The sequence below is a fragment of the Empidonax traillii genome, unplaced genomic scaffold, assembly GCF_003031625.1.
Source record: "Empidonax traillii isolate 1590-97213 ecotype Southwest subspecies unplaced genomic scaffold, ASM303162v1 scaffold576:size640842, whole genome shotgun sequence".
In the NCBI taxonomy this organism is placed as follows: Eukaryota; Metazoa; Chordata; class Aves; order Passeriformes; family Tyrannidae; genus Empidonax; species Empidonax traillii.
The window spans coordinates 46,980-59,827 of record NW_020955769.1 but is presented as its reverse complement, the minus strand read 5'-3'; the positions used below and the strand labels follow the sequence as shown (position 1 = coordinate 59,827).

Genomic DNA, 12,848 nt, shown 5'->3' with positions numbered 1-12,848 from the left:
CAAATATTAAGAAAGTAATGGCATTTCCTGGAAGATTATGAGCACTGTTATTACTCTGTAGGTTACCATTCTACCTCTGCACTGTCTAAAGTGCACTGTGTTGCTAAATTTCTAAATTCTGTTAGCTCTGTCAGTAAGGTATATTGTGAAAAGACAGCACTTACTGCCTGTTGTTTCAATGCCAGTTCAGAAAAGCCATAGACAACAAAGAAAAATCATTTAGCCTGTAATATAAAATTATGTTTTACCGATTAGTGTTTTGAGTAAGTACTAATGTGTCTTGCTCACAACCTACCTTATTATATCCTACAACCTGAGATTAATTTACATTGCATTTTATATTTTCAGGTGTTATTGCCTGTGGATATTTTCATTCCTGTAGAGAATTCCAGCCTGAAGTATGTGATCTGGTGGAAAAATTGGTCTCAACAGGCAGAATATTGTGGCAGCGGACAAAGGTATAGATTACAGGAAAAGTTTAATCACAGTCAATCTGAACAGTGTCTATTGGTGTAGTTTAAGTGACTGTTCACTAAGAAGGTGTCTATAACATAAAAACACATACACCCCAAACCCAAACAAACAAACTAAAGGGAGAAAGATGTCTTGGAGAGGAAACTTGGAAAATATCAGATTTCTGTATGCAACAGATGAATGGAAATAGCAGTCCATTCGTTCCTATAATTGAATTCATGTTGCCCCAAACTTTAATCACCATAGATAAGGAACACAGACAGAAATTCTTTATAAATTATAATTTTTAATTTATAAAGCCAGAGCAACATACAAAACAATTGCATCTTTTAAGAGTTGGTGTTCTACATGTAGTGCTAGATCCTGCTTTCAAACAAATTAGATACTTGTGGTGACTTTTAACGAAGACTCTTTGTTATGTGTGAAAATTATTTGGGGTTTTTTTTGTTATTTTATTTTTATGTTTTATATTTGTTATTAATTATAAATTTATATTTTATATTATTCTTGATTCCTTCTAAATGTGACTGATTTTTAATATTGACAACATTTTTTTTAGGCAAAGATGCTGCCTACACCATCTAAATTCCACTATATCTTTAACCTTCGAGACCTTTCTAGAATTTGGCAAGGAATGTTAACTATAAAGGCAGAAGAATGCAACAGCAGCACTGTCCTTCTAAGGCTTTTTAGACATGAATGTACCAGAGTAATTGCTGACAGGTATAATAAGTATAGCGTTTTATATTTAGTAGGTTTAACCATTTACTACATTTATGCTCATACATCCATAAAACCTCAGAATACAATAAAACTTATTAGGTCAGTATGAAAAATTTTGTCTTATTTTACATGAAGTCTGCATTGCGATATTATCCCAATAAATACGGTGCTGTGTTCTGATAGATTAACCCAGTAATTGGATGGACAACATCCAAGTGTGCACATATTTTATAACCTACTTTTTTTTTGTACTTTGGCTACACTCAGCAAGTTACACTGTAGAAAAGAAAATTGTATAGTGTCCTACATTTTTATGCAAAGAATTATATAAAATTGCTTTGATCTCCTTACAGAAAAAAAACTATTCAAAATATTCATAAAACAGATACATATATGAACTATACATGTTAGAGATCAGTATTATTTTTCTATTTATAGTGTCTGATTTTCTTGTGCAATTCTAAAGTAGGACTGTAGCTACCACTAAAAACTTGACATATACCCACTACTACTGTGAATTATTATAATTAATATAATTTTTTCTTATTCTGATGTCCTGAGGAAGAGCCTTCATAATTTTTATTAAACTACTGTTTTATAATTAAAGTATTAAATGTTTACTCTCAAAAATATGTATTCTTATTTTCTTACAGTTCATTTACTTTATAAGGCTATGACAAAGTGAAAGAACTGAGAAATATCTTGCCACAGACACAAGAAGGCATATTATAGTGCTTTTGCTTTTAATTATACCCAAAGATTTTGAATTGGAAAGTAATTAGGAGTTACCTGCCGTGATCCAATTTTTTTCAAAATTCATCATAGCTGAAAAAGATTAAAATGGAATTTATCTATTTTAAGATGCTGACTACATAAACACATTCTGTTGTAGGTAATTCAACATGGTAGCAAGCAAGGTGAATGCATAATGATTGCATTGTATTCAAGCAGAGTCAGGCTTAATCATATTATTCTAGTAACTTTTCAACATAAAGGCAAGATCAAAGGTATAAAAGCATTATAAACAGTTCCATCTCCGTTTTTGAAATGTAAGAGGGAGAAAGGGTATGTAATAGAAAGTATATGTTGGTATGTGGACCTTAGCATGTACTCAGTGGAAACAGAGAAAAACATTATATGTGAAACTTAGTGTTGATTGCACACTGCCAAAACTGGTGGATGAAACAACTGCCCTCCATTTCGTGTAAATGTTATAAACAATTCCAAACAAAACATAGACCATTGTCAAAAGGTTTTGTTTACCATCCCTACCTGCGTCTTCTAGAATGCCTCCTTTTCTTGCATAAGAGTTCTGAATCACTGACAGAGGCTGTCTCATTTTTGCCCTCAAGGTGCATTAGCAAACTTGAGTTAAGAGCCAAGGAAGATTTCTATTATGAGCAGTTTCAATATCCCAAGAAGAACTCTAATCCTGCTCACTTTCTCCTCTCCCCTAACATACGTATGCTAAGCTCAGTAAATGTATGCAGGAAATCTAAAAGGAGATCTTATTCATCAGTTGTCAAGAACATTAAAATGAAGGCCAGACTTTTCTGCTAACTTTAACAGTTATTATTATTGTAACCAGACATAGCCTACTCAGTGTAAATCCACCACAAAGTCTGAAGAGTGCTGATATTTCTAACTGCCTGAAATATTGCATATTATACAAACTTTCACACTGGCTGAAATATACGTATAAATGCATTTATATGTGCCATAGAGTGTTGTTGATATAAAAAGGGGAAAAATGTTTAATTTTAATTTGAAGTTAAGATCAGACCCACTGATGCACTGTACAGTGTATTAGTTTCTGATTTAAAGTTAGGAGTAATACCATTGACATTTACTGAAACGGTCTTTTATTTCTTTTATTTGTTGTGGGGACTTTAAAAATGCATGAAAGATACATATTTGCACAGATATGCTACAGACAGTAGAAAGAGGGAGAGAGAGAGTGTAGTCATGCAGTCCCTTCTTGCACAATGCTTTTAGATTTCCTAGTGGTTAGTATTATATTATAATGTCATCACAAAACCCCTCTAACAAGAATGAAATTTATAATGTATATCTAGGCTGTCTCTGTACCACAGCTCTTCAGTTCTTCCTTGAAAACCCAGAGTACTGAGCTTTTCTATTTTCCTCTCAGTTGTATCACTGAAAAGAAAAAGAAGTCGATAAATGAAAGTTGGGGCTTTTGAACTTTGACATTCATAGTTGGACTTCACTTTTTCTGTGGTCAGTGTGGCTCTCACCTTTTATGCTTGTCAGTAACTGCCAAGTAGCATTCTTGATTGCTTCTCAGATAATCACAGCAACAAACTGCTTTGACAGAGTAGTCAAAGGCCTGATCTGTATTAAAATCAGATTGAATCTATCAAGGGAAGCAAATAAAGTTGTTTAAACTATGACATGTAGTCATTAGTATCTGTTTGCAGACTTGGTTTCATTACTCCCTCCAACCCCAGCATATATTCCCCTCTGTTATTTATGGGTTTTGGTGTAAGGGAGGTTGAGAACAGAGTCAGGTTGGAGTGACATGTATTATCTTTCTTTCACTGTTCCTTGTCTCATTGCAGTTTCATTAGCAGTGCTATAATAACATAATTTGTGCTATTCTATTCCAGGTTAAGATTATAAGGGTTACTTAGCAATGGTTATTTGGGAAAGAATTCACCGTTTTTAATTCTTTCTTATCTGAAAAATTAAATGGTCCGTCATTGCCTAGTCCTAGGTGAAAGTTGCAAGTCAAATTATTTTTAGTTCATATTTTATGGGACTGACATACTTTAGGAGTATGGAAGCATTTGATTTCTGTGAATGCTGCCTAATCTATTTCTGTGACTATTGTCTATTATGTGTTGTTCTTGGAAATGTTGTGTTGGTTTTCTTTAGTATTTAGTTACCTTTTTTTTCACTTGAATTTTTTTTTCCTAAATTTGTACTAATATATGATTTTTAGATTTAATACTCCTGAAGATACAGTCTGGTTTGATACAGCTCTTGCTAAAACAATGGAGGAATGTCTGGATACAGATTTAACCAAAGTTCTTGAAGCTGAACCATATTTTGTAGACTTTTTACGGGACGAGCCTGAAGCTAGTGGTGAGGAACCAGAAGATGCAGAGCTTCAAGCACCAAAGGTTTATGAGGAGGTATTTCATTTTTCACATAAAATACTAGGCACTGAAGTTTTCCTTTAATTTGTAAGTATGTTATATTGCTGAACTTGTATAATACAGAAAATTTTGTTGAATGCCTACCACATTTTTTGTGAAAATATACCTAAATTTTTCTGGTTAGTATGCAATAAATCATTTTAGTGATGTTAGAGTTAGTAATGCCATATAAATGTGGTTTATTCATTCTTATTCCCTGTGCTTTTTTTTCCACCATTAGCAAAAAAATTTCTGCTTACGCACATTTACAGTCGTTACAGTGAATTAGTAAGATAATATCATTACACATGGCCGATGTATAAACTGAAGTTTGTGTAAAAATAGTGCAGTTTTAAAACTGAGAAGGGCGATACTAGTGTTGTTACTGATTTTGTTTGTTTGTTTGTTTGTTTGTTTTCAGATTCCAAGCTTTGAATTTCTTTCTAACAAATTGCGGGCGTATCAAGGACAATACAATGAGAATATTAGAGGATCATTTCTTGATTTGGTGTTTTTCAAGGATGCAATGACACATCTTATTAAGGTTTTGTATTGTTACTTTTTAATTAGTTTAAACATCACAACAGTGTTCCCGATTTAAGCAAGCCATGGTTAGGGGGCATGTTCTGTAAAGCTATTCTTATCCCCAAACCTACTTGCCGTTTTTGCCTAGTCATTTTCAAGTCCTAGGAAAGAGCTACAATCCTTTTACCTGTTTGCCTGTTTTATAATAAATTCCTTATTTAACATATTTGTTTAAACCTCCACTTATTCAGAGGTATGAAGATTTTCCTTGATAGGAAAGGTGAGATCATAAAGAGTTGTTATAAGTTAGTATAAGAATTTAGACAACTCAATTCCAATTAAACATTGATAAATTTATTAAGCAAGCGATAATAAAGCAAAACGGCGCTGGGTGGCCTGGGGGTGAGTGCCCCGCCGAGGCACACCCTGAAAATGTAGTAAATGCTCCTTTTATACATTCTCAAGTCCCGGGTATTTGGATATAAATCTGTTTGTGGCTTGAGTTCGTGGCTCATTAAGTGGTCGTCTGGCGCTTGTCAGAGATGAAAGGTGCAGTTCTTATCAGTTGCAAATTCTACCGACACTGATACTTGTTTGTTTATTGACACTTGCTTGATTAGCAAGCTATCTGTGAAACTTGTTTAAGAAAAAGTTTCTGACTCCCTCATACACATAAGATTTTATGAACAAAGTTAACCCTTCTATTACAAGTTACATTTATATTTTGTATACGGAACGATTTTTAATAATTTGGGATTTAGAGAACACTTCAAAGGTTTCTGTACCTGAAAGGTGACCAAAACAACATGAGTTAGAATCTGACTGGGTGGGAGACAGGAGAAGAAATATAGTAGTAGAATCAGTAGTAGAATCAGTATGTAGGGTAGAGTTTAGGGTAGGGTGCGGTTCTCAATTTACAGTCATTTGTACCCCTATGCAGAAAGGAATATTTAAGAAAAGAATTCATCTGAAGTTGGAATCTAATTCATGGGGGAAGGAAATAAAGGCAAAGTATGAGATTTGTCTGAAGCACTGTGTCTCAGGTTTAAGAAGTTGTGTTAGCTGTCTCAGGAATTACTTTGGATGATCTGTTTACTGAAAGACACTTAAAAGTTGCTCTGAAACAAAACCAGATGGAGATGTTTTGTTCTTTTCTAGCTGATTTCAAATTGAGTGTTTGTTTTGCATTTAAACAGAAGTAAATGATTTTCTTTTCAAATATAGTTCATGTGATACTAGGTGAATTTCAGAAGACCTTGAAAGTCTCTGACTCTCCATTTTTATTGGCAAGTTTTAATCCGAATATCTGTGATATGCAGTTAGTGACAGCAGGGCTTCTTTGTACTAAAGTGACAATATATTTACTCACCCTCATAATTTTGTATTTAGACTTCTTTAATATAGTTATCTGGATAGGCTTAGAGGGAACTATGCATTAAACCAAAATTTCTTAGAAGGAAAAAATTATTATTATATTTCAAAAGCTTAATGGAGATGCCAATCTTTTGCATTTTATGCATAATTTACATGAGGACCAAAGCATAAGGAAGAATCTGAAAAGTAGTTGTGCACTAACATATAATAAAACTAAAGAAGATATGATGTATATGGAGGAGATGTGTGATAATGCAGTAAGATAGTAAATTTGTAATCCAGCTTTTGTATCAGAGAGACTTGGTAAGAAAACTATTACAAAGGAAATGTTGCAGGTAGATAAAATAGAATACATTCAGGATTATGCCTTCAACATAAAATGGAGCTCAAAATGTATTTATGTATTTAAATCCTATGTGTAACTGATCATAACCATCCTATATCCTTGTATGCATCTTCTTCATTAGCTACGCAAAATTCCTAAAGAATTTAGAAATGTTCTTTTGAGAGGAAAAATTTTCTGCAAGTATCCTTTTAATAATCTTTACACTGTAATACAGGAAATGAGGTGTAAAGCATAATAGATTTTTAATTTTGCTAGTTAATATTTAAATTTAAATTTATTAGTGATATTTTCATTCATTATTTTCTCTATAGATTTCCCGGATTATTCGAACAGCATATGGAAATGCTTTACTTGTTGGAGTTGGTGGTTCTGGAAAACAAAGTCTTGCAAAGTTGGCCTCCTTTATTGCTGGTTATAAAATATTTCAGATCACTTTAACCAGGTAGGAAATGCAAGAAATATATAAATCACATTTAAGGTATTGGGAGTGGGGGGGTATCTTTTTGGTGTTGTTTTGTTGTTTGTTTGTTTCCCCAATAAATTCTTATATGATTTGTATACAACACTTTGGATTTAGTTTGACTTGGAAAGGGTGGACAATGTGTTAGCTATTCCTGTGCCAAAATATGTGTTTTCGCAAAGAATGTTTGCATTATTATTTTTAAAATACTATGTTCCAAAAAATAGCAGTATTATGAGTTGTTTTTAATTAAGAGGTAATATTCCTTATTGCTCCCAGATCCTATAATGTAACCAATCTGGCAGATGATCTAAAATTGTTGTATAGAACAGCTGGACTAGACGGACAAGGCATCACTTTTATTTTCACTGATAATGAAATAAAAGAGGAGTCATTTTTGGAATATGTAAATAATCTGCTGTCTTCAGGCGAGGTAAGAGTCTCAACCTGACAGGTAATGTACTTTGGAATCAGGAAACTGTAAAATTTGTTCTCACTGCCTTATTTATTTTGGCAATAAGCTGTAGACTCAAGAATGATTAAAATATTTCAGCTTCTCAAATAGGGAGTACTCTGGGTATGTAGTTCCTTTATCTCTATTTCAATGTAAGCCAGGAGAATATAAAAGTAAATGATGATTCAGTGACCATTCCTAGTTTTTAATTGAGTTACCTAAGTCTAATTCAAGGAAGAATCTGGTTTTTAGTCTAAACTGTGTATTTGCAGAGAGAGATATACAGATATAAAAAGAAAAATATTTTTAAATTCTGTAATAATTATGTCCATGCAATTAATTTTCTTATCAATTTTTATTTTACAAAAAGATTTCTAATTTATTTCCTCGGGATGAACTGGATGAAATCACCCAAGCATTAATACCTGTGATGAAAAAAGAGATGCCTCGACATCCTCCTACCTTTGATAATCTCTATGAATACTTTTTAACTCGAGCAAAGAGGAATTTGCATGTTGTCCTCTGCTTTTCTCCAGTAAGTTTTTTCTTTGTATCTCTTTTCCATACTTTCATTAGTAAACTGTCCTATATGGTGTGAGAGGATTAGTCAAGTTTTATATTTTTAAGGAAGTTTCAAGATGCATGAAAAGATTACTGAAATCCAGTTGTAATTGCTTAGATAATAAAAATAGTAGTAAAGTTGTCAGAACTTAAAATCAAAATAGTTAAAAATTAAATAATTCCTTACACGTTAAAGTATTTTTATTTTATTCCTCTGAAATATTCTTTTCTAATACACATCAATGAATGTATCATTTTGAAATCCTTGCTTGTCACTTGAAAACAACATTTTATTGGAAATTAAAATAAATTGTTTGACATTTCAAAATATTAAACCCATATACATTTGTCATGAACTTCTTCAAATTTCATAAAATATTGAATGTTGAAATTGTAGCAAAATACCATTAGAAAAGAAAAAAAAATTCATGGTGTTTTAAGCAGAAAATCATCAAGAAATACACTATTTAGTTTTTTGTATAAATTAAATGGTTTGATTGACCTTAGATTAAGAATCATATTGTAAATTAACACTGATACTCTCTTCAGGTTGGTGAGAAGTTCCGTGCACGTTCTTTGAAATTTCCCGGTCTGATATCAGGGTGCACCATGGATTGGTTCAGCCGATGGCCCAAGGAAGCTCTTGTAGCTGTATCCAATTATTTTCTTTCAGAATTTAATATGGTCTGCTCTCCATCAGTTAAAACAGAAATAGTGGAAACCATGGGTCTTTTCCATGATATAGTTTCAGAAAGCTGTGAGAATTATTTCCAAAGGTAATATTTTCTACAAATGCAATAATTCAACCCCAAAATGATGCTAATGATAGTGGTTTTTGAACTCATTGTGTTGTAAGTATCAGTAAGTGTATTTTAAGACTAGTAAAAAATTAATCTGCTATATCAATATATCCTAAGGACATGAAAAAGAATTGTTATTATGTTGCAAAGTCTTTATCTTCATTCCCAGTATTCAACAATCTTTAATATTGCTTATGTGGATAAAACAATGTAATTGGTAGCAAGGATTTGCATTATGAAGAAGATTTTGAATGAACTGAGACGATTTATTTAATTTCCTCTTTCACTGAAATTAATCAAATGTACGTATCAAAAATATGTGCAAAGTTGATGTTGCCAATATTCTTTGATTTAGGTATCGACGAAGAGCTTATGTAACCCCTAAATCCTATCTCTCTTTCATCAATGGCTACAAAGAAATTTATGCTGAAAAGTTAGAGAGTATTAGTGAACAAGCTGAACGCATGCAAACTGGTAAGCGTATAATTCCATGTATGATCTCAAATGATCTGGTTTTTTTTCATATTTTATTTTCACATTATATAAATTTCCCTCTACGGATCTCTTGCCAGTTTCTGAAATCAGGACTTATCATCAGTCCTCTTTGAGATGGGGTTAAAGTCTGAGAACCTTTAAGATTTCAGAGCGTGGGTTCATTTTGGTTTTTTTGTATTCTTTCTACAGTTTTTCTATTTGCAAAATTAATGCAAAAGTAGTAATGTAAGTAGCTTCAGCACTGTCAATAAAATGTCACGTGTAATTTTTAGTAGCTGCTGACATGTCATCACAAGTTTCCTATGTGATCTTCAAAACAAAATGATCATGTGCATGTGAACATGGACATATATGTGTTCTACTGCAGCATCTTTATATCACTGATGCTTAGAAAACCATGTCTTTCAGCTTATAGCAATACTTATACGAGTTAAAAAATATTCTGATTAGCTTCACTTGCACAGATAAAATGTATTACAAAAGAACAAAAATACTGATCATTCCAGACTACAAATGTGCTCCACTGTTTACTGCATCCTAAAGAACATTCTCAAAAAATTTATTTAAAATTATTTAGCTACCATCTCACACATCCATCCTTTCTTCATTTAATGCCCAACAAGAATTAGAAGGTTAAAAAGATTAGCCATGACAATTGTTCCAGTTTGTTAAAATATCCTGATTTCAATTTAACATTGTTAAGCTCAGCTGAGATAATGTCGCTCTTTTTATCCCCTTGTTGAAATGTTTTTCCTATATTTAAAGATGCCTGGGCCAATTCAAGATTCTTGTAAAATGGGAAAATTCTAAGAAATATCTCAATCAATTCTAATTTCTAGAAAAGTGTCAGGTGTGCCCTGAGCAGCTGCTGCAAATGATCCATTTATTAACAGTCCATCAGAAATAACACAGTTTTGGTTATACCGCCGTAGTGATAAACTGGTCCTGGCCCCTGTAAGTAGGACACATGTCCTATGAGAAGCAGCTGAGGTAGCTGGGGTTGTTGAGTCTGGAGAAAAGGAGGCTCAGAGTGGAGGCTTGTTCTCTTCTGCCATGTCTCAAGTAAAAGGATGAAGGGAAATGGTCTGAAGTTGTGCTAGGAGAGATCCAGATTAGAAATAAGAAAATATTTTTTCACTGGGAGTGGTTAGGCATTAGAATAAGTTGCCCAGGGAGGCGATGGATTCACCATCTTTGGAAGTGTTCAACAGGTGTCTGGACATGACACTTGGGAATATTGTTTAGGGGTGATTATGGTGGTGCTGGGTTGGCAGTTGAACAAGATGATATTGAAGGTCTCTTCCAACCTTGATGATTCTCTGATTCTGAAAAATGACAATAGCCTAATCATGAGGCAGCTGTTTCAGAAAAACAAGAGATGTGCTGGGAGGAACTGCGTGTGTGAGTGAAATGAGGTAGCAGAAAATTGGTGAGCCATCACAGAAAAACATTGCACGTCAAAAGTGTAAATGCAAGTGTATGCTGACTCAAACCTTTAGGGAGAGAGGGCAATAAGGGGAATTGCTTCCAGGCAACTTGTTATGATTTAAAGATTCAGTGGCAAAGAAAGAGGTGAGGAGAAGTTTCAGCATGCAATGTGGAGCTCAGGAATAGCCAAAATATCTTTGCAAAAGTCTATGAGCAAGAGAGAAGAGAAAAAAAGAATCGGTGAATGCATGGGAGAGACTGAATATATAATAATTATAGAGGGACCAAGCTCATCTCTTTCTGAATACTCTCAGGCACACGGTGGGATTCTTGGGGTGTCCTGTGCAGGGCCAGGAGTTGAACTCAATTCTATGACCTGTTAGGCTGAGTGACCTCTATGGATGGTTTCGTAAGAGCTATGATGAGACTAACCCTAAGCACACTCGTGCTTTTTTGCACTCTCTGTCACCAGGAGAGGATAAAATCAATATGTAGGAGCTGGAGATCATAATCTTGCTGTGATTTTTGTGTCCTCTTTTGACTTCACTTCCTCCCACTTCTTTCTAAAATGAATTGCCTATTAGGAGGCAGTCGTGGGTCTTTATGTCATTTCTTCATTCATTGACACAAATGAAGGAAGTATCATTTGGATTTTTGATTGTCCCATGACTTTATGACACAACATATCCTTTACATAGCTCCCTCTTTTTTTTTTTTTTTGTTTTTGTTTTGTTTTTAAAAAGTCTATATGAGCATAAGCATATTTTATTGCAGGTCATATACCAACCATAATACGTTAGGTACTGTTTATAGCTACAGCAAACAAAAACTAAGTAGTATGGATTTCTCTTTTGGAGATTTAAGGTTGTTTATAATAATTTTGTGCCTGTGAAACGATTTATATCCATAGGACATAAATAGACACAATACAAAATTTAGGCACAATCATGATAGTACAACTGCTTACACAGACTTTCTCTCCTTTACATAAATTAAATGAGACAGAGATTTAAATTTACCTAAAGCTAAATGAGAACACAAGATACAAGGCATGTGAGATCTGGAGCTAGATTGTATTATCTAACTAGGGAAAAAAAGATGTTGCAATTTTTCTGAATTTTATCTTTTTCTTAATAGGTCTTTCTAAGCTAATGGAGGCCAGTGAATCTGTTGCTCAACTCTCTAAGGACTTGGCTATTAAGGAGAAGGAACTGGCTGTGACATCTGTTAAGGCAGATAAAGTAAGTACTTGAGTGTTATGTAGCAGCAGAATATACAGTGGGGGAAAAATGCTATTGCATAATTTTCTCATAATTTGCATAATCCAAAAAATTTGCCTTGTTGTCTAAAATGAGGCTTCAGTCCTCTCGTCGTAGCATGTTGATTCAGCATTTGCTTCTGAAAGTGAGGCACTTTAAGACTGCCTCACCTCACTCAACCAACGGAGGTTGAGTGCTTTCCTTGTTCTTCTACCATTTCTCACCCACCCACTTATTTAAGTATCAGGTTTCATTTTTTTCCGTGGCTTGTTTCGTGTGTATGTGTGTGTGTGTGCTTGATTGATGTTTGTTAAATTTGGGGTTATATGTGCACTTACTAGCAGATAAGGAGTTAACATGATAATGGTCTTTACTATTTCAAAATCCCTTAGAAAAATGTTCAGCACACTTCAGTTTCAGATTCTGTCTTTTCCATTGACAAGGTGTCCGTGTGTTCATGGGATTTGTGGTCTGGTAGAAATCTGGTTGCCAAAATTACTGTCTGGAAAGGTGTTCTAGGGAATGGATTAATACAGACCCTCTGTTTTGTGGAAAATACCATAATGCTATGATGGTGCATATTTAATATGAAGGGCAAACTTTTGGCTGGGGATTGCTGAGGGACTGCCTGCATTCCTCAAGACCTTTAATCTCATAAGAGAGAAATGTACAGCAGAAAGGGATGAAATTAAACTTTTCATATTCAGTTTTTATTCCATAGTTATATGATGGCTTATATAGTTAGCTGTAGTTAGTTAGGGTTAGCTTTACATTTTTAATAGCTATTACAT

The 12,848-nt window shown here is 33.7% G+C and overlaps 1 protein-coding gene across 1 annotated transcript in view; it reads left to right on the top strand.

The window, feature by feature from the left end:
- The window catches only part of DNAH8 (dynein axonemal heavy chain 8), a 127,548-nt gene that overhangs the window by 74,572 nt on the left and 40,128 nt on the right, over nucleotides 1–12,848 (top strand). Inside the window, exons 58-67 of the mRNA XM_027898070.1 lie at nucleotides 349–458; nucleotides 1,034–1,197; nucleotides 4,160–4,352; nucleotides 4,777–4,899; nucleotides 6,912–7,042; nucleotides 7,340–7,493; nucleotides 7,885–8,049; nucleotides 8,625–8,851; nucleotides 9,231–9,349; nucleotides 11,936–12,039. Of these exons, the coding sequence (XP_027753871.1) occupies nucleotides 349–458; nucleotides 1,034–1,197; nucleotides 4,160–4,352; nucleotides 4,777–4,899; nucleotides 6,912–7,042; nucleotides 7,340–7,493; nucleotides 7,885–8,049; nucleotides 8,625–8,851; nucleotides 9,231–9,349; nucleotides 11,936–12,039 (1,490 nt within the window). The remainder of the gene's footprint in view (nucleotides 1–348; nucleotides 459–1,033; nucleotides 1,198–4,159; nucleotides 4,353–4,776; nucleotides 4,900–6,911; nucleotides 7,043–7,339; nucleotides 7,494–7,884; nucleotides 8,050–8,624; nucleotides 8,852–9,230; nucleotides 9,350–11,935; nucleotides 12,040–12,848) is intronic.